This window comes from Syngnathoides biaculeatus, chromosome 14, assembly GCF_019802595.1.
Source record: "Syngnathoides biaculeatus isolate LvHL_M chromosome 14, ASM1980259v1, whole genome shotgun sequence".
NCBI lineage: Eukaryota > Metazoa > Chordata > Actinopteri > Syngnathiformes > Syngnathidae > Syngnathoides > Syngnathoides biaculeatus.
In genome coordinates, this window is record NC_084653.1 from 23,411,968 (window position 1) to 23,433,856 (window position 21,889).

The following is a 21,889-nucleotide window of genomic DNA, read 5'->3' on the forward strand; positions in this document are numbered from 1 at the left end:
ATAGATGTGATTGTGAGTGCGGCTGTTTGTCTCCATGTGCCCTGCGATTGGCTGGCGACCAGTTCAGGGCTGTTCATTCGTGCCTCCTACCCGATGAAAGCTGGGATTGGCTGCGGCACTCCCGTGACCCCTGTGAGAATAAGCGGCTCAGAAAATGGATGAATAAACATAAATGTACGTCCAAAGTAAAATCCAATTGTATAACATTGTAGTAGTTATAAGTACCAGTACTGTATTTTAATTGTATTTTCTAGTTAACTAATTTATTATGAAATATTACATTTTGAAAAAATAATTTAATAAACGTTTTTAGTTATAATTATGTTGAAATCTATTTTTGTAAGGTTAGTTCATTATTTATTATTATAATATTTATTTTAAAATAATACCTATTATTAGGTATTAATGATTTAGATAAAATTCATCAAATGCACTAGTTTTTAATTCTTATATTTTGCAATTAAAATCAATTTGAAGCTGCAGACAACATAGCAAACCCAATAAAATGACAAAACAGCGCGCAACCCCCTTAATGGTAATGACGCATTATTTTATATCGTCTAGTCTTGCATAAAGGCGGGGGGGGGGATTTTTAATGTCACATTTGAATTTGTATTCATACAGTGTGCCCTGTTGTTTAACATATCAGCAAAATCCATCCTCCCCGTAGTGTTAGCATCTGTCTCGTTTGACCTTGACAAGACTCGTTAAATTAAAACACCGCGTGCATTGTCCTCTCACATTATCCTCTCATTATATCGTCCATGCATAAATCTATTGCGGTGTGCAGATTTTTCCTGTGCAAAAATAGATCTTTTCATGTTAACTACATAGTAATGCAATTCTGTTCGTACGTGAACCCCCTGCCGGGAGTCAGGATAAAAAAAAAAGATAACTATTGAAATCCAAGAGTCGTGATATTTTAAATGCTAATAATACCGAATAACACAATTCTCACATGGATTTATTGCTGTTCCCTTGGTAACAACGAACCCCTTTGCCCTTCTAGCCTCCTGGCGTTCGTGTGGACCGAGCCACTCTGTTTCCACAGGGGTGTCCGTTCGTGTACGTTGTATAAATTTGACATCTATTTGACTAATATGGCAAAATGGAGTATATAGTTACGTTTATAACACATAGTTACGTGCTTTGCTTATGATGATTTAACTAGGGTGAATTTTTCATTTTTTTTTAAGTTTGGCGGAACTTCCATACACCCCTCCCTGACATCAGGTCGGCGAATGTACAGTAAGCTGTCAAGAGCTTGTTGCTCAAAGCTGTGTAATGTCACAAAGTGATGGCCGTAGCAAAATGACGTCGCGGTAGTTTTTCCGAAACACTCAAGCTACCGTTTCGCTCACCGTCCAGCGGTTGTCGAGCGCTCGTCTCGGGTTTGCTCCGACTCGCCGCGTCCGAGCCGTGTGGCCCCGGTGTGGAGCCCCCTCCCGCGGCACCCCCGACCCCTCCCACCGGCCCCGCGGGCAGCGGTTCATCCGCGGCGATGAGGTAAGCAACTTCTCGCCCCTAGCTAACCGGAGTTAGCATCATGCTAAAGGCTAATACGTCGTCATTACGTAGGCGGAGGCGTCTTGCTAAAGCAGCGAGACCCGAGGGGGGGGGGGGGTTGCTAATGCTAAATGATACGTCAGAATTATAATATAGATAATCGTTTTGAGAAAGTCACGCCCAATGTTTGAGTACGAAAGTGCACGAAAGAGGCCCGTGACCTTTTTAAGTCGTAATAGTGACGTTGTCTAACGTGCGGCGTGTCGTCGAGTCACAGTTCCTTCGAAATTGGAAATAATTCAACTTAGTGTATCTTGAGCACGTCGCCTTAATGTTATCTGTCACAATGCGGGGGGTTGTTTTCATAAAGGTTAAATTGTGTCCACGTTGATGAGTTGTACGTTAACCGATCCTGCTTAACTAATTACTCCTGAATTCTTTATCAAAGGAAACGCCTCATAATGGCCATAAAGGGAATCAAACTCTTGGTCTCTCCCGTATAAAAGCAAACTTTTGGTTTTTTTTCCTGCTCATAATTATAGTCATCAAATGTGTTTTTTTTTTTTTTTTTAGAAAAATATTCAACACAGCTTTGTCGTTTTTGCGTCAATAAATCATTCTCGCATTCCCATTTCAAATTCCAGTGGCATGACACTCCCATCTCCAATTGGAAAGGAAAGTTTTTATTTCAAGTAACAGCGGTGTGTTTTTGCAGACAGCTTTCACTCTGTGGATCCATTTCTTGTCTCCCGATTGGTTCATTCCAGACTGGGAGGGTCTTCCCGGCAGGAAAGGGGGGAGGCCGGGAATGCTGGGACTGAGTCTTTGCAGTTTCCCTGTTGTCGAGGAGAAAATGATTTGCCTGCGGAGTTGATGTTTTTATTTCTTTCCTTCTCGTTGATTGTCTCTCCAACCTGTGCCTCTGAAGTCGGGGGAACGGTCGTGCTGCGTTTGCGGGAGGGCAGTTGGGTAGGTAGAGTCAGTTTGCCCGGGCTCATTTCCTGACTCGTGCCCCAAAGGAATGTTCTCCTGTGCGCGATGGGATTTCACGAAGGATCGCGACAGTAAGCTCCGGGGTCAACTAACGGCAGTGAAAACCTAAGCCTCCCCTGCACGTTTGCGAAACTAACTTCTCATAATGAATTTCATATGCTACGTAATACACTCCTGCTCTCCCAGCCCCCATTCCCAAGTCCCTGGATGTCACGCGGCTAGGTGTTCAATACAGGAGTGTGTATCCTGTTTTTTGTTTGATCAACCCTGCACGTATGTTTAAACATTGCATTACCTAGTTAGTGTTGCAGAAGTGTGAAAGGTGTTTGGTGTCAAAGTCAACACGGCATGTTTGCGATCTCATTTCACGTAAAACTTCTCTCAAAGGCTGGATTTACACTGCAGAGCCAATTACCCAAATTAGGTTTAATGCCTGTAATCTTTTAGGGGGGGGGGACTGTCTTTTCCCATGCATATTTGTAACGACATGCAATTGAAGCCAGAAGATCAATTTGCGCCCAAGTCTTGGCTTCCTGGATGATGTCTTGAGATGTAGCCTTAATATCTCCAAGTAACATTCTTTCTTCATGATGCCGTGTATTTTATGAAGAGCTCCAGTTCCTGCTGTAGAAAAGCAGCCCCACAACATGATGCTGCAACTTACTTACTTCACAGTTGTTATGGTGTTCTCAGGTCTACAAGCTTCATCCATTTTTCTTCCAGATGTAACGTTGGTCATTATGGCCAAAGAGCTCCAGTTTTGTTTCATCAGACCACAGGACATGTCTCCAAAAGCTAACTTCTTTATCTCGGTGAATTTTTTCAAAGTATAATTGGCTTTTTCACGTTGCTTTAGAAGGAATGGGTTCGTTTTCGGTGAGTGGCCTTTCACTGCATGACTTGTTTATCTACGGATAATGACATACCAGCTTCATCCAGCAACTTCACGAGGCCTTTATCTTTTGTTGTGGAGTTGATTCGCACATTTCGGTGCAAAACATGTTAATTTCTGGGACACGGAGCCTGTCTCCTTCCTGGAGGGTGTGAAGGCTGAACATTCCCATGACGTTTGTACTAGCATATAATTGTTTGAACAGATGAACGTGGCACCTTCAAGCATCTGGAAATTGCACCCAAGGATGAGCCAGACTTGTGGAGCTCCATGATTCTTTCTCTGATTTCTTCAGGTGTTTCCATGATTTGTGCTTGAGGTGTGGCCTTAAAAACCTCCCCAGATGTGCCGTCAATTAACTCACATGGTGTCAGTTAACCTACCAGGAGCATCCAAAGCCATGACCTCATCACCATGGCTTCCCAATGTTCTTTAAAGGCACAGTACGTTTTGTGCATGTAAACTTTTGACCTGGAAGAAAATGTAAAATTCGCCAAGAAATTCTCTCTCATGATTGTGGCATTTAACATAATTAAATAATTTTAGTAATGCTGACTGATTTGAAACAGGAGAGGTTTAGCATGATTTGACTTCAGACAGTGAGACAAAAAAATGAAAAGTCTTTATGTACATTGTATGTAAACTTTTGGCTTCAACCAACAGTCTGTGTGTATGTAGAGCATTGGCCTCACCATTCTTAGTACAGGTGTTAGCATCTCGGCCGGCACCTCTGTGGAGTTTGCAGGTTTCCCCCGTGCCTGTGTGGGTTTTCTCCAGGCAATCCGGTTTACTCCCACATCCCAAAAAACATGCATTAATTGGAGGCTATAAATGTGCCCCGAGGAGTGATTGTGAGTGCGATTGTTTGTGTCTCTGTGTGCCCTTCGATTGGCTGGCAACCAGTTTAGTGTGTACCCTGCCTCTTGGCCTGATGACAGCTGGGATTGGCTCCAGCACTCCTGTGACGCTCGTGAGGATAAGCAGCCTGGAAAATGTGTATTTTGTCAGAGTATCGCAAATTTGTGTTTCCTGCTCAAAGCTGCCATTACACTTATTCTAATTGTACCACTTCTGAGTGAAAAATTATCATTTGGACAATGTAGAGCGACTAGAGTCAGAGAGTTATGAAGATATTGTGTGTTTGCTTGCTTTTATTACCACCTGTATCCTGAGACAGGCAAAGCTGGTGGTAACCTTCCGTAACTGAAAATTAATAAAACCCCACAAGTTACTGAAAGAACTCGACAGTGATAAAAAAAAATAAATACAATTTTACTGGAAATGGACTGAAGTTTGAGTGCGCTCCCCATCCGTGCCTGCGTGGGTTTTCTCCGAGCACTCTGGTTGCCTCCCACTTCTCCAAAAATGTGCATTAATTGAAGACTGAATTGCCAGTAGGTGTGAATGTGAGTGCAAATGGTTGGTTGTTTATTTGTGTATATATGCTGGCAACCTATTCTGCCCAAATACAGCTGGGATATGCTCCAGTACTCCTGCGACCCATGACAGGCTAAGCAGCTCAGAAAATGAATGGATGGATGGACTGATAAAAGTCAAGAATTGCTTTTGAATGGTCCTCCTTGCTAGATAATTAGTTGAAAAAAAAAATGACCTCAGCGAAAATTCTACTACCCTTAATGTTTTGTAACAAACTTTTGACTTTGAGACAATCACTGCAATTCAACAACCTCGTTAAACCAGATACTTCACCGCGTTTGTGTCAGAGGTCTTCAAACGCTATATAGGAAAAGTCTGATGTTTTAGTCCCTGGTGTTTTGGATTCTGTCCTCTTTAAGGATCCAAGAAACAGCACCACACTTTGGTTCAAAATAAAGTAGTGCCTTGAGATACAAGTGAATTGGCTTGTGAGTTTTTCGAGATACTTGCTATTGTTCCACCGATTATTTGTTTTATCTTGTGAACACAGACTTGAGATATGAACGCTTTATGGTGGGATTGATCTTACAATAAACAGTCGCTGAGCAAATACTGAACAATTCATAAAAAAAATGCTTCAAGCGGTTTAACGCCACTCCCAGTTTAAGTTTAGTGTCTAACTAAACAAACAGAATTATACCTTGTGTATTTAAAATCGCCAAACCGCTTGAAGAAACTTAATCTACTGCTAATAAGTGTCAATTTAGCTGTGCTTGAACACTTTAAGGAACGAATTGAACACAAATGATTCAGCAGCATTTTTGCATACAGTATAACCATACTCAGTCATCCATTATTCAAAACAATTTAATATTAGTGCTGTAGGGATGAGTTGAGACAGGTGGTCAAGGCAGGCACACCAGAAGGACCAACAGTTAATTGATACAGTGTGACAAAATGTTTTTATTTTTAATTAATTCTATTTGAATATCTCTGTACTAGGGATGCCCTGATGATTTTTTCCCCGAAAATGTTTCAAAAGTGTATTTTAGATTTTCATTTGGAAGATTTTTGTCACCGAAACAGGATGACTATAAGGTCATGTTGTGATGACACAAGCAAAAGGTACAGCCTGCATTGCCCCAGCTACCGATGAGCTACGGCTGGCTAGGCTAGCTAACAAAGCTAAACATTTTTTTGGGGGTTGTTTTTGGTTTAGTTTTCTTTTTGAGGGGGAACCTACCTCAAAAACACTGCTTGGTATTTTATCCCCACTTATTCAATAATTTTGGTGGCTTAATCAAGGAAAAAAACAATTGTGTTTTTTTTCTATTTGCTGTCCTTTGAAGATAGTAAGACAGGAATTGATTACTGCTTGATTATAATATCGATCTGAATCTGGATTTTCGTGTGTATGTGAAAAAAGTTGTGAACTGACTGATTTAACTTTGATTGTGATCCCGATCTGTATCTGGGTCATGATCGGTCCAAAGACGTCACTCAAAACGTGTGTCCGTGACGCCAGCTGGTGCTGCTGCAACAAGCATGAAATCAGATTCATGACTGCCTTACAAAAAATACTTGGCTTGTTACACAGTACATGGATAAATCATTAACTCAGTCAGAACACAAAACAATATGAGATACAGACATAGTTATACTACAACAGGGATCACCAAATACCACTCATAGTCAGTCACAGGACCCAAATGTGCGAATATGCATCACATTTTAACATCACATTGACATACCACACGTGAACTAATGAAAAAATTGACAAAAGATTACAGAAGACCCGAATTTATGACAATTTGAATAAATTGAAATTGTCTTCTCTCCAGAATTTTTTGTCAATCGTCTTCAACGTGCACAACATCTTGTAGCATGCTGGTGGTGGTACTGGAGGAATGTTATTTTGTTTGTCTTAAATACGGATGTACAGTATATGTTGGGCAAATGGCCCACAAATTTTATGGGTGTGACGATAAGGATCTTGTGTTCTAGGACTATATCCTACAAGTATCTGCCATATGGCCTTTTAAAGATTGGATGGACAAAAAAGGTTTTTGAATTATATGTATTAAAAGAAACATGAAGACCGGTCCTCTTAGATTTTTTTGAAGTGTTAACTAAAATTCTAAAAAGGAATTGCATCCATCTTTTGAAGGGTAACTCAATATTTCAAAAGTATTTCGACAACTGATTTACAATGGACTGTTCCGATGGTGATCTTAAGCTCCACCCCCTTAGCCATGTCCCACAAGCTTCCAAAATGGCGATTGAAAAGCACATGTTTGAGGTCGATTCTCTGTCGGGTATTCCGGATAATATTGGGGTATGTTTTTTTTGCCATATGCGTCAGACTTGCCCAAGAGAGTTCTTCAGAGAGGTCCCAATTATCTCACGCAAGAGACAAGTAGGCAAATGGACATTTCTCTTGCGTGACATGGCATTTACATATCACTAACCCGACTATTTGGCATAAAACATGACACACTTCAACAGGTCAGTGATACACTAACAAAGTGAAAGTTGTTCGTCTGCAATGCATAAAGCACTGATAATAATTTAGTCAAACTCAGAGAAGTTACTTCTCCCTCACTTACCTTCGAACATACAGTCTTGTGTTTGTTGATATTGTCCACGTTTAGTTGTACGTGGAGTCTTCCGCAAGCCTTAATCTATCGTAGACACTTAGTCAACCGTGTTTTAGGCTTTGGAAAATGAATCAAGCGGGCCACTTGTAACCTAGCAGGATATTTTTCATCAGAATTGCACATTCCCCATGCGCATCTGAGGACCATTTTCTTCGTAACATTAACTTTTCCAAGCGCATGCTAGTGACAACCAGCATTGCTTGTGGGACAACATGGCGAGAGGGGCGTGTCAAGCCAGGAGTTAAGACAATGCATCTATCTGATTGGCTATTATTGTACGAGTGATTGACAGGTCGGAAAGGTCCATTGACCATGTGAGGGCCATTGCCTTGTTGCTTACTGGCATGGTTTACAGTGGAGATATGTGGACCAATGAACAAGTAATATTTCTATTTTTATGTCTTTCAGCTCTCCAATATAAGTGCCTTTAAGAAGAAATCCTCAGCTTGAAGTTGGAGGAAAGCTTATTTTTCCTCTGGGGCCAGAAACAACATCTGGGGCCGTTATTTTGCACACCATCAAAGCAGGTTGATGGTATAAAAAAAGCATCTGGTCTCGCATAGTTCCCAAAGAAAATCCAGCGAGAGCTCGTGTATGACGGATGGGCACTCTCCAAGCCCCGCGACCTTCCTTGTGATCCCTCTTACTCTGGCTCATGGAGGACTCATCAACTTGTTTTAGGAGAGGACTGTGATCGGCCTTCCGCTTGCTGCACCTCGATTGTCTTATAAAAACCAGTTTATGATCGAAAACCTTTGGACATGGCGTCGGGGAGAGACACAAAATGGCTGACCCTGGAAGTGTGTCGCCAGTTTCAGCGAGGAAACTGTTCACGCAGCGATGAGGAGTGCAAATTTGCCCACCCGCCAAAGAGCTGCCAAGTGGAAAACGGGAGGGTCATCGCCTGCTTCGACTCGCTAAAAGTAAGAAAGATCACGTTGTTCAGTTTTCAGTGCCATTGCCGTTGCTAGAAAGTCGATGTTTCGGTGGCTTTCAGCGATCAGCTGGTCTGCCCGCTAATGGGATCTCTCTTGCCATGTGATCGTGTAATAGCCGTCCCATGACTTTCATGAGAAGCAAACATCCTGCGCTGAGGTCTATTTAGATGTTAGCCAGTAAGGCACTTGAAGCCGCATGCATTTGTCTCATCTGGCCAATTGAGATGCTTATCCAAAGCAATGTTTCTCGATTTCTACAATTCTAAAATGACAGTATGTACTGAAATACACATTTCAGAACAAACTGACTAAGAGTTTCTTACAGTAGCCATAAGGATTTATTTACTCAACAGCAAAGAGGGCCAACCATAAATTAGGGGTACTGCATAGCATTTGTTAAAGGGGAAATCCAGTGGTTTGCATTAACAATGTATCAAATAGGTCATGTAATATGTACTGTTGTTAAATCCGCTCTCATTTAATAGTGTTTTGAAAAGATTTTTATCGACAATCACGAATTTGCTGTTTCTTCATCAGATGAAGATAAATCCGAGAAATCAGCGCTGGGCATAAATGGTGTCCCATGTAATCGAGCCTTTGTTGCAGTGTACTGTGCCGCGCATCCGCGCACGTATGTCATGTGTCTCGCAAAAATGGGAGCGCCCCTGAAAAGTCGTAATTGTTGATAAAAATCTTCTTAAATCACTGTTAAATGAGTTGGGATTTAACATCACATTGTCAAAATAGAGTACATATTACATGACCTATTGGATACATTGTGGATTTCCCCTTTAAGAGTCGAGTGCTCTATTTAGTCCAATGCAGAGATTAGACGCCTTTTACTCGAGGGGATGCCTCTATTTAGCAACTGCAGAGTGATGTCTATATATCTATTAAATGTCTGGCATTTGTTAAAGGGGAGGATTTTATGATGTAATGAAATTCAGAGTGTACCAGGTGTAAATTTGAGCTAAGGCATTTGTTAGAGGGCTTTTATTCAGTCAAGTGCAGAGAATGAGGCGGCTGTTGGAATTAAGAGCTTATTTAGTCAGTGGCACAGAGAATGAGGTGTCTTTAAGGGCTTGCAGCGTTTGCCTTTATTTAGTCAACTGCAGAGTGCCAGGCATCTCTTGCAGTTAAGGCGTTTATTAGAAGGGAGGTTTTTATTTTGTCAACTGGAGACAGCATCTGTTCCTCATTGGCTGTGAGCTGTTTAACTGCCGAGGACCAGGCATCTATACATACAATAATAACGGTAATAATAATAATAATAAATGGAATATTATTGTAACCTATATAAGAATGAAAGTACAAGGGAAGGTTGTTTATGCTTTTTCATAATGCTTTTGTTTCCTTTTACACACTTTAGCATCACACCACTTTACTGTCCCACCTGCTGCAAGCACACACGGCGTCATTAGAGCCAGAGTGTATACATATTTCATTGGCTATTAAGGAAAAAATGTACACTGATGTGGTACGGCAGCTCCGCTTTGGAGAAATTGCATCTTTCTTTATTTTCATCCTCTATTGGTTTAACTTGATCTCAAACCTAGAACATCCTCCATGTACATGAGTTTTTTACAGCAGTGTTTGCAAGTTCTCGACTATAAATATGAAGAAGAGATAATGGCAGCGCGCAGTCGCAGCCAGGTTAACCGACGTGTCCACATGGTGGCCATGTTGGGAAGGTCAATGTGACTGTCCAGGTGGACGTGCATGCAACTTTGAGGAAAACACCAAAGGTGTTGCAAACAGGGTTCCAGCGGAGTTTCAAGGCAAAAATTTACTTAAAAATTTAAACTTATTTATCGACTTCCCCTACCCTTATTCAAAAAAAAAAAAAATCCTCACACGAACCATAGCCTCAGTTTGCACTCGGAAGAACTAGCTGCCGTGTCATCGTGATGAGCATACTGATGACATCACTGTCACCGTGGAGGATTGTGGCGATAAGACTTCATGGTCGAATCAGGCAGGTAACTTGTGCTCAGAGGGGAACATTGAATAGATGGAGCTGAATTTACTTTCTCTGAATGCAGGGTCGATGTTCGAGAGAGAACTGCAAGTACCTTCATCCGCCTTCGCACTTAAAGACCCAGTTGGAAATAAACGGGCGCAACAATCTCATTCAGCAGAAGACGGCAGCTGCAGTGCTCGCCCAGCAGATGCAGATTATGATCCCGACAGCCAGCCTGCAGTCGGTGGCAAGTGCCCCACATTGAAGATGAATGAATTCCTCCCCCTGTTTGTCCTGTTAGCTCACAATCTTCATTCCCTGTGACACAGGGTCTTGGCGCTAACACCAGTCTCGGCTACGGGTCCTACTTGACACCCCTGAGCCACGGGATGGGCCTGCTTCCCACAGACATCCTCCCGAGCAGCCAGGTTCTGGTTTCAGGGAGCCCACCTGTCACGGTTCAGAGCTCACCTTCTTCTTCCTCCTCTTCGCCCTCTCAGAAGCTCCAGCGCACTGACAAGCTGGAGGTAGGGTCGAACCTCTGTGGTCAAAAATTGACACTCGTTTGTTTGGTTAATAACAGAAGCCCGTTTATTGGAATATCTCTGCGATTGCAGGTGTGTCGGGAGTTCCAGCGGGGGACCTGTGCCCGGGGGGAGACCGACTGTCGCTTCGCCCATCCCAGCGACAGCCCCATGATCGACACCGTCGACAACACGGTCACCGTTTGCATGGACTACATCAAGAGCCGCTGCAGCCGCGACAAGTGCAAGTATTTTCACCCGCCTGCGCACTTGCAGGCCAAAATTAAGTCCGGTCAACATCAGACAGCCATGGCGGCCCAGGCCACAGCTGCAGCCGTGGTAAGGCACCCAGGTCCTTTCCTCTTTAAGAATGAGCTTGTTTAAATCTTATTTAACGGCAGCTAACAACAGTGACATAATGTAATTTAATCTTTACAACATTTAATGTGTTCTTTGTATTTAGCTATCAACTGAATTCAGGATGAAAGTCATAGCGTTTAACTAAATTGTGTTCTTTTATGTGTGCTATACATGTTCTCCATAGACCCATCTGTGTTGTTTAAAATGTAAACCATCATACATGTTACTCCCTACCTCTTATTTTATACTTTACTGCATGGCTTTAATATTTACAGTAGGGATAATTTTAGCTTTCTATCTTAATGTTTACCAAACAAAACGTGAGGCAGCTGCTGTCGCACCCAAAGTCCTAACATGGCTCTCATTTTGGTCGCCTGTTAACACAGCTTTGTAGAGTCTGTGTTGCGTCGTGACGTTTGAGACATTCCGAGTGTAACCTTGCTTTTATTTTCAATGACGGGGTGTTTGCATCGTGAGGATGGGCATGTCACTTAATCGGACCACAGGGAAACATGACATTTAAATGAAATGTTCTTTTGTGCCAATGTTACCAAGAATGTTTTTCACATTCAATCCTTGAGGCCCAACTAAATCTCCCCATGTTTTTAAATATTTTAATGGCATGAAAGAAAATAATATCAATAAGCACCCATGGACTGTTTGTTCAGAAATAGAAATGACCATAATCCACACTTTAAATGATGGAAAGATACTGACATGCTAAGTTGACTCGCCTGCACGCTAACGTCACTATACTGGGTAACTTCCTTTTTTCTGTTCATTGTGACGGGTCACAATTGAGGAATGGGAAAATTCCACTCCTGCTCTCTTACAATGTTATTAACTCCCATGTGGGTATGACTCTCAGTTGCCCCTTTTGTTTTCCAGGTCACAAACTAGTTGAGGCCGCATCAACAGTGCACCTCTTAGCGCTCGGTTTTGCCTCGATCATCTCCAGAGACAATTAATTGACACGCTGTTCTACATAATCAACAATCAGTCAATCGACTAATTGGTTATTATGCCCATCCCTGATGCACCGCTCCCATAAACACATGCTGGTTGTGTCGAATCCATGTTGCCATACTCTTTAACAGCTCCTATTAATAGCGTTTAACAAAGACAACAACAGTATCTAGAACGACGGATCTGTAGAAGTGTAGACGTACCGAATAACAAATGGCACACGCTGGCCGTCAGGGGTTTTCTTTAGTCAGTGAGTGGTTACTGTGCATGCATACTGTGTTTTATGTGGTATACTACATTCAGCTTATTTTTGTTTTCCCCCCTTCTCATCTATGCACAACGCTGTCCCCCATGATGCACCTCTGCTTGCTGTATGTTAATACGCTTGACCCCCCATTGGCCCACTGCCATCATGTGCTCGCTGTCCGCTCTTAAAAGACTCAGTCGACTGCCAAAGCAATGAAGCGACCCCTCGAGGCAACTGTAGACCTGGTATTTTCACCTTTTGCTTTGCATGTAGCCAGTAAATGATACTGTTATAACGTGTCATTCTGTCACTGTGAGCTTTCTGTAGTCTCATTTGTGTCAATCTCAGTAGAGTTAATGTGATACATTATTTCCATTCGTATTTGAATCCTGAAACCACGAGTGCATGCTTTGTAATTAACAGTTACATTTGTTGTGTAGTCATGTATGTTTTTTTTTTCAAATTATTATTATTATTATTTTTAAGAGGATGATCTTAAACGAGAGGTGTTGTTTGCTTTTCAGGGCTTTCCGCACAGCATCCTGCAACCGCTACCAAAGAGAGCAGCTCTGGAGAAGAGCAACTGGGCCAGCTCCCTGCTCAGCCCCAGTTTGTTGCACTACCAGCAGGCTTTGGCCAACGCGCAGCTGCAGCAGCCCACGGCTGCGTTTTACCCCGCAGGTACGCATTCGGTCACTCGTCAGGATTTTCCCTCCAGAAATGTTTAATCCATCACTGACAGAAAAAAAGTTTAAGAAATTTGGCAGTGTTGTTTGCATTAAATGTGTAAGTGGTATGATGATAAGGACACAATCTGATGCACAGAGTTCCACATGACCAAAGGATTTGTGATGGTCATGATTAGGATTATGAGGAGGGCCCAAATGTAGATATGATAGGTGAACGTTATGATATTTATGGATACGTGTTGTATATGTCGTTGTGGTTGGAGGAAAAGGCTTCTGTTGAGAGAGGGTGGGAGGAATCCTGCTGGTGGGTCCAGGCAGGCAGGGAAAAAAAAGGATCTGAAGCAGGAGAGCAGAGGTCAGGCAGGCAGGCTGGGAACAGAGTGCAGAAAAGGGCAGTGTAGCAGTTGCAGAATATAAATATGAATTATCCAAATGGTTGGATGCAATAAGCCTGATAAAGGATCTTGAGAGTCTGGTGCTGTGGTGGAGTCCAAGACTGGCTTAAGAATGGGGAGTTGCTAATTGGGGTTTAGTTGCTGGCTTGCTCCAATTTGGTTGAGTCCTAACCTGCAATCAAACACACACACACACACACACAGGAAGTACTGAAGCTCATGAGGACGACACAGCAGACGATAGTTTTTTTGCGTGAGCCGCCAAATGTAGGGGGAACATGCTGTTGAAATTTGTGTTCAGCATGAGAAAGGATTCAATCCATTTAATTTTCTTCAAATACAAGTCTGACGTATTCAAAACGCCTTTCCTAGAGATGGAAACTGATTTTTAAAATATTTGAAAAAGGTCAATACCCCTTATTGATTTTATCTCCGATCAATTCTCTTCACTGAGTGAGTGAATAAAGTAATACAAACTTGAGTGAGTGAATAAGGTAATACAAACTTAAATTTAACTCTTTAATTTCTCGGGCAATATACAGAAAAGGCATCTTATCCAATATGGACTCGTCATTGTTTGTATCCTTAGGGGATAAAAAAAAAAATCTGGCAACAAGATGACATTTTTAACCACACAATTCGGTCACAGTCTCAAGCCGTGCATCTAAAATTGTCCCGATCCACCGTGTCGGTCCAGAGAAAAGGAAATATTTGGGATTTTCCAGCCCAACTAATACAAAACTAAAATGGCATTTTTGCAGTGAGTGATTGCGGCAAAGCCTCCTTTATTCATGCCGAGGCCTGTCACCTGATGTTGAGTCGAGCATTATTTTACACGAGTCCCACAAAATGACCTGGCAATTTCCTAATGAACATAATCAACCACGGCTGCTCTTCGACCATCGTGACATCGCACTGTAACAGACGCTGACATTCAGCAAGCGGGGACAAAACAAGACCAGGCTGCTACCTAGCAACACGTTGACATGACAACCACTTATTTTGACCACGCTACTGTATTTTCCCGTTTTCCTTTAATAAGGAACTCTGTGAACTCGTACATTTGCCTCAAAGATTTTTTAAAAAATAACATTTCATCTCTTTTCATTGTACCTACACAGGGTCTGTTTTGTGTATGACGCCTGCAAATAGCGTCGGTGAGTACCTCGTCTCGCCTCGCCCATTCTAAGACAGGTTGAGCTCACTCAAATGCCCGAATAAAAATCGTACTGCAATCAAGATAATACGGGAATTTCTTTTCACTGTCGTTTTTGCACTTGTCTACTTGTTTAAATGGCATTAATATTTCATTAGATATTACCTCAGCTTTTGGAAATACATTAAATGAATAAGTAACAACAACAATGTGGTATGATAGAAAGACAAAACTCAAAAATTGATATTACACTCATAAGCCACTATATTAGGTACACCCACATAATGTTATGACATTTTGGAGCTGTGGAAAAAAAAATTAATATTCAACTCGAATGACTTTCAGAGAAGTATTATGCTAATTTAACAATGATTGTGGTCTTTTTTTTTTACCTTGGCTATGAACTGCCTTATTTTAAATATTTTGTTTTAAGTTATGTGATAGTTAATTTTTATTTAAATAAATTGACTTAATTACAAGTATATACAGGCAGGTGCACTTCAGTAAATTGGAATATCCCCGAAAACTCAATTTATTTCAGTAGTTAAATTTGGCAAGTGGAACTCATACTCATATATAGATTCACTTCTCACAATCTCTACGGAATGTTTTTCACCATCTGAAGAAATTGGAACATTACACTAAGAAACAATGTTTTTTATTATTAACATAAAATGGAAATTGGACTTCTGAAATCTATTTTAATTGAATCTTTTTTTAAATTGAACTACTGAAATCAATTCCCTTTTCAATGTTCTCCTCGTTTATTGCAATGCACATGTTTTGACGTGTTTAACTATTTTTAAATATATTATTTTTGTGGTGTACCTAACTGGCTGCTGAATGTATTGAGGACATTTTGCAAGTGTAATATTTTAAAAAAAAACAATAGTAAAGCTTTGGTAATATTTAGTGCTGCTGCTCTACTTGTTGCTTGTCGACTGTCAAACAAATGTCGTAATTGTCCTTCTGATCAGCCCCCCCCCCCCTTTATATCCCCCTCGCTGCCTTGCTCCGCTGTGTAATCTCACGCCAGCTGCAGCTCTAACCCAGTGACGCCTCGCCGCTAACGTCATTTCGTATTTGCCTGGCAAAAATAAGGGACAGACACACGTCGCTATGGTTACCATAACGCTCCACCTGCGTTTTCATTGCTTCCATGGTTCCCCCCCTCCTGAGCAGTCCCCATGATGTACAGTGCTACGCCTGCTAGTGTCGCTGCAGCAACTTCTCCCGCCACAAGTGTCCCCTACGCAGCAACAGCGCCAGCCAATCAGGTTTGCTCCTTCTTTTCTTTTTCCTTTTTTTTTCCCCTTTGGAAGCCTTTAGTTCAGACAACCTTGGGTTCTTTTCAATCGAAGGAATCGCTTTGTGTCCCCGCTTGCATCGGCTGTCATTGAGCTTCATGTTGCCTGTCGATCATCTACTTCTGTTAGGACAGGCAACACTCGTAGAGACATCTGCAAATACTTGTCACAATTTCCACACTCTTTTTGGCTTTCTTCAACATCTTTCTCACGATCTAATATTATGTAATATTTCCCGAGTCTTCTCCCAAGTTGCAAGGACAAACGGGAATCGAAGTCATACATTTTCGAATCTGCACAAAATTATAGGGGAATATGTGAAAATCAAACACTTTGAAGGGGAGTTTTCTCGATCCAATCGTGATCAGAAAACCTGGCCAGTTACATAATTTTCAGCTCATCGTATTGGTTGGAAAGTATCTGACATTTTTTCTTTTCTTTTCATATTATTGTAGGGCACAAAGACCTTGACCAAATTAAAACCCAATCGTTTTGTCACATAACATTAAGTTTCTGTTTTTTCAGTACTGGTATATAGAGCTCGTGCACTTACGTCATCAGATCACATAACTGGCCGGAAGTGCCGGTCAAACAAAGCTTTGTTCAATGCTAAGTCGGCTGAAGACGACACAAAAATACGTCTGATAGCACGACGCCCAGAGTTAGGTCCGATACCGTTAAACATTTAGAAGGTGATAATAAACGAAGGTACATGGAAAAATTTGATAAACTCGGCATAGAGGACCCATATTTAATGCTGAAGTCGATGTTTTCGCTGATAAGAAATTAGACTATTAACCCGCTTCCGCTTGTCTTGGACAACTGGATCTACATGTGTATCTGGTGAGTAAGTCGTCAAGATTTCCACAGAAGAGTTTGAAAGCGTAGAAAAGTCTGGACGCATACAAATACTTTGTTGCTGGATCTGTTCTCAATCAAGAAGAAATCCCACATAGTGATGGAGCCAGTTAGATTTCTTTCAATACAAATACCAATATTTCAATAAATTACGCCTGGTTTTACACAAACTCGCATTCATTAACTATGATTGGGAAAAAAAAAAGACGAGGAGTCGGCTCCTCCGTACACGAAGCATGTTGCGGCCACACATTAAACTTGGTAAACTTCTCCGTTACAGACGTTTCTATTTTTAAATATGGATTGTTCTCAAGTGAATCCAATGCGTTTTAAAAAAAGAAAATAAAGCGTTGGGATAGGCTTCAGCCCCCGTACACGGAAGCGGGTTACGGCCACACGTTGAACTTCAGTAAACCTCTGTGTGACCGATGTCTTATTTTCTTTTTTTAAAAGACGCATTGGACTCATTTGAGAACAATGCATATTAAACAAAAAAAAACCATCTGTCAGGGAGAGGTTTACCAAAGTTTGATGTGTGGCCGCAACACGCTTCCGTGTACGTTGGCGATGACTCCCTGTTGTTTTTTTGTTTTTTGTTTTTTTTTTAAACACGATGTTCTCAATTGAGCCAACTTGGCATTATAAATACTTCCTGGGAAATTGAGATTGAGAGGAATAATTTCTACCTGAAGTCAAGTCATCGCTACACAGTCGTGTGCATTTGGTTTGGCACCATCCATCACGTTTAATTGCCGAAATCCATCGATCTTTTCCGGACTTTTCAGCTGGTATTCCATAGAATGATCTCTTTGAGTATCTGTCTCTTCTGTTGTAACAACCAATAGCACAACAAGTCCAAGGCATTTTGTATATTCTGCTCCGGTTCAATGCCCCCCCCCCCCCCACCCCACCCCAACTGTCGAGCACCTCTTTTTGACCGGCAATATGGCGCCGTGAAAATGGTGACGTCACGTGCACGAGCTCTATTAAGTAACACCAAAGTTGGCTTTAGGGAGCCAACTCCAGTACTGTATTTGCATGTTAAAAAATCAAATTTCCATAATAAAAAGGGAAAAACACAATTTCCATCCACATCCAACAAATCTCTTCTATCTCCACACAAGATTGATGGATATCTGAGAGCACTCCCACATCTTTTTTTTTTCATCTTTCTACCCACTTTCTGAAACAGATCATTCTCAAGTAACCCCCAGAAACGGGACTCAGTGGCGCAAAGATCCAGAGCAGCCCGTGTGTACATACCGCGTTCACGGCACACGTCATCCGCAGCGAGCTGCATGCTGATCGAGCATCAGTGGAGTAACATCGCCGCATACAGTACGGTATCCCGTTAAGGATTGTACGCGTCACACCACACGACCCTATGCATGGACGTGTACATGCATTCGCGACTGTAAATCATCCGCGTTGTATTCCTTCCCGACGCAACTGGGGAAAAAGTTAACACAAGATAGTCAGAACCATATAAACAGCAATGTACTGAAAGATTCTAACAGATAGAAAACGTTAGCTGATATTGTAACGATGTAAATAGTCACGTCGGATGTGTGTACGTCATGGCGGTGCCCAATGTATCGGGGTCACAGCCATGTTAGAGATTGTTCACTTTCCATGAATGCATTGTTTCTTTGTAACGGTAACGATTGTTCAACCTAGTGCCAGATTCAAATTATTTTATTAGCGACTAGCGAAAAAGCACTTATTTTAAATTATATCGAGACGGCCCTGAGTGTACAGGCTTTTACCCACAGTGAGCAGTGCTCCTCCACCTGGTGTGCCTTTGCATTGCATCGAAAGTCTGTTAGCCAGTGTCGACCCGATCAAATGTCATTCACCATCACCCTCACCCCCCCAAAAAAAATAACAATATTTGAATGATGGGTCAGAATTATTGGCATTTTCCATAAGCGTTAGTTTATTCAATGTACAGTATATTCAAACTGAAGCGTGATCTACGAGGACTGAACCGTTATTGTAACCGCTCGGTCTTATTTGAATGTTACAAGTGCCTAAAGAGTTGTCATATTTAAGCGGCTTCGAACGACATTGTCCTGTATTTAAAAATAAAAAAGAAAGAAAAATCTGATCTAGAAAGACGTGAGCGCGTCTTAAATGCATTGTGAAGACTTTTATGAGTATTTATGTTCCCCTCATTAAGAATTATTACCTGCGCTCTTATTTTATTTCGTATTTAAGACGACTGTAGTCCCGCCGCGTTTCCTTTTCAACAACGTTTCTTAGATAGTTGAATGTGCCACTGATTTAGAAGAATTTCAAAGGATGTAAAGTGTGGTTTATTTCGACAAAATGGAGGATGTTCTATTAAATATGGCGATACATTTTTATTCCGGGTTTCGGGTTTTACAGACTTAACGGGTTCACGAGGGATGGGCATTTAACTGTCTTTTCGTTCATCAACCATCAGGAAAATTAACATTTGATTAGTTAATTAATATTTCTGACGATTCTAATCTCCTGTTTCCATGGCAATGTCGAATTGAGCAGAGGGATGCAATACCGTACTTGACGCCTGTGTGGCCCGGATCAACTTGTCATAGATGACGCCTGTGTGGAGTTTGCATGTTTTCCGAGCACTCCGGTTTCCTCCCACATCCCAAAAACAGGCGACATTAATTGGACACTCTAAATTCCCCCATAGATGGGATTCTGAAATTGCCCCAAGGTGTGATTCTGAGTGCAACTGTCTCCATGTGCCCTGCGATTGGCTGGCAACCAGTTCAGGGTGTACCCCGCCTCCTGCCATTGACAGCTGGGATAGGCTCCAGCACTCCCTGTGATCTTTGTGAGGATAAGCAGCTAAGAAAATGGATGGATGGATGTTAAAAATAATGGTTCACGTATCCTCCTTAAAAGATGATCCCGAAAGATATTTTCTACGCTCAACTCCTCAAAACGCTGTCAGGGCCAGCAATCGTAAATCTAAAAGCAGTCCAATATTCACAAACAAAAATCATTATCTGTGTGGGCGGAGACTCATAAGTGTCGGTCGAGATATTATGTGTGCACTGTGGTGTGTTTTTCCAACTCGAGGACTCCACACATGATAAGAGCAATAAGGAGTGTTTTTTTTTTTCCCCTCGTCGTAGGCGGTGGAGTCGCACGTTTTAATAATCCGTTGGCACGGACAAAAATCGGTCGGCATGTACTCCGCTTGAGACAGCACTTCATTTTGTCTCAAACGCTTCAAGACCCGATTAAAAAGGTTAATTACACACAATTCTTGATCATTTAATTGATTCATATGCCCATCCTTGGTGTCCAGTGTTTTTTAATTATTTTTTTTTTACATGACTACGTTTGATCAATTCAGACAATCGATTAAGATGTTCTATTATTTCCTCACCACGATGTAATTTTTGTTCCGAATTCTTAGACTTTAATGCTAATGTATGAACTGTAATTCCGGCCCTACAAACCGTGACTTTCTTCAAACGTTTTCAACCCTGCAGTTTATGGAGTGATGCGGCGCTAGCATTTGCGGACCTGGTTATAAGCCTCGGTACACAGAAGCGCTAGCACCATGCTAACGCAAGCGCTGCGCTAATGCTAGCGCCATGCTAACGCTTGCGCCCCGCTAATGCTAGCCCTGTGCTAACGCTAGTGCCACGCTAGCCTTAAACTTTTTCTGTGTACCGAGGCTTATAACCAGGTGCACTCCGTAGGCCGGTAATTACGGTACATGTAACATTAACAGCGAGAACATGCCAGAACTTATTTTTTTCCAGGGTTGTATGTATGTAAGGGGTGGGATGTAACCTCTTACAAGATGACTTTTGTTGAGATTCCTATAAAAAAAAAAAAAAAATTAAAAAACATAAGGAGTGATTTCATTCGCCTCCCACAAGTTGTCATTTGTTGTTCAGAGTCTCGGGAGAAAAAGACGATAGAATTGTTTGCGTAACAAAGTGCATTGCGCGTCCCAGTGTAATAACCGTTCACCTTTGAAGTCGTCACAAACTTAAGGATGTCCGTCGTCGCTGTGATTGTACCGTTACGTACTTCATCTTACAGTAGAAGCATCCAGTGCATCGTAACACTTTTGGCTACGTTGGTGTGAATTTTAAGTCGACATACGGCAGCAAAACCTAATCCAGTTATTGAATCCATCAAAACAAAACTGCAACCTTTAGATTGAGGACATCTTGTGTGAAACAATTTATTTCGAGCACTTACACAGCAGTCATGATAACGGAAATGTTGCTATTTTTGATTGTGATTGTTGCCTTATTATTATTATTATTATTGATCGACACCTATGTTTGCATTTAATTCCATTCTGCTTGTCGAAAGAGAAGACGCACAACTCTGGGAAATGATGTCCGACGGCGGCTAAAAACGTCACACGGCCCTTAGGAATGCTTTATAATGATGTCGTACTGCTATAAATGGTTGCATTAATATTGATTTGATCCATCAGTGGGCCTAACTTTAAACTTGTCCTCATTTTCTCATATGATAGTGAAGCTTATTTTACAGTGTATAATTATCCGTTTCATGTGAATAGTGATTTCTAAAGTCTATTAAAAAAATATAATATTGTCAATAAACACTGTCAATTAAAGGCAATTTTGTCTTCTGCTGTTTATTTTATTTTATTTTACAATGTATTTGTGTCATACCTAAAAATTTTTACATTTTTAAACATTGTAAATTAATTGTTGTCACACCCAGGTCGACATATGTACTCAAACTCACAATTGTAACAGAAGTAACACGTTTAAATGTAGTAAAATGTGGGTTTTTTTAAATATTTTAAACCTTAAGTTTACTTATTACATTTGAACACTATGAAAAGACACTTTTCATTCACTATCGATCATGACCCAGCATTTTCACAAGATTTTTTTTTGTGCTTTTTTTCTTTGGTGTATATGCACAATTCTGACGATTATATATATATATATATATATATGTATATATTACATTTCATGTTCAAGCACGATGTCAATACATCCTGTAATGGTGAAATGTGATTAATAAAGACGACCATTCTCAAATTTGGACGATGAAGCGTTGCCATGG

At 41.3% G+C, this 21,889-nt stretch overlaps 1 protein-coding gene across 5 annotated transcripts; it reads left to right on the top strand.

Annotated features, from left to right (window-relative positions):
- Window positions 1-1,229: 1,229 nt before the first annotated feature.
- LOC133511810 (muscleblind-like protein 2a) lies at window positions 1,230-21,868 on the top strand. 5 transcript variants are annotated; one of them, XM_061840765.1, is made up of 10 exons: window positions 1,244-1,506; window positions 7,834-8,348; window positions 10,406-10,570; window positions 10,653-10,850; window positions 10,941-11,186; window positions 12,612-12,665; window positions 12,945-13,101; window positions 14,626-14,661; window positions 15,843-15,937; window positions 18,018-21,868. In XM_061840765.1, the coding sequence occupies exons 2-10, from the start codon at window positions 8,187-8,189 to the stop codon at window positions 18,030-18,032; spliced, it is 1,128 nt and encodes a 375-aa protein (XP_061696749.1). In that variant the 5' UTR covers window positions 1,244-1,506; window positions 7,834-8,186; the 3' UTR covers window positions 18,033-21,868. The 5 variants fall into 5 exon arrangements, with proteins under 5 accessions (XP_061696750.1, XP_061696747.1, XP_061696751.1 ...); XM_061840763.1 differs by lacking the exon at window positions 15,843-15,937 and having other exon boundaries at window positions 1,237-1,506; XM_061840767.1 differs by lacking the exon at window positions 12,612-12,665 and having other exon boundaries at window positions 1,237-1,506.
- The last annotated feature ends 21 nt before the right edge of the window (window positions 21,869-21,889 follow it).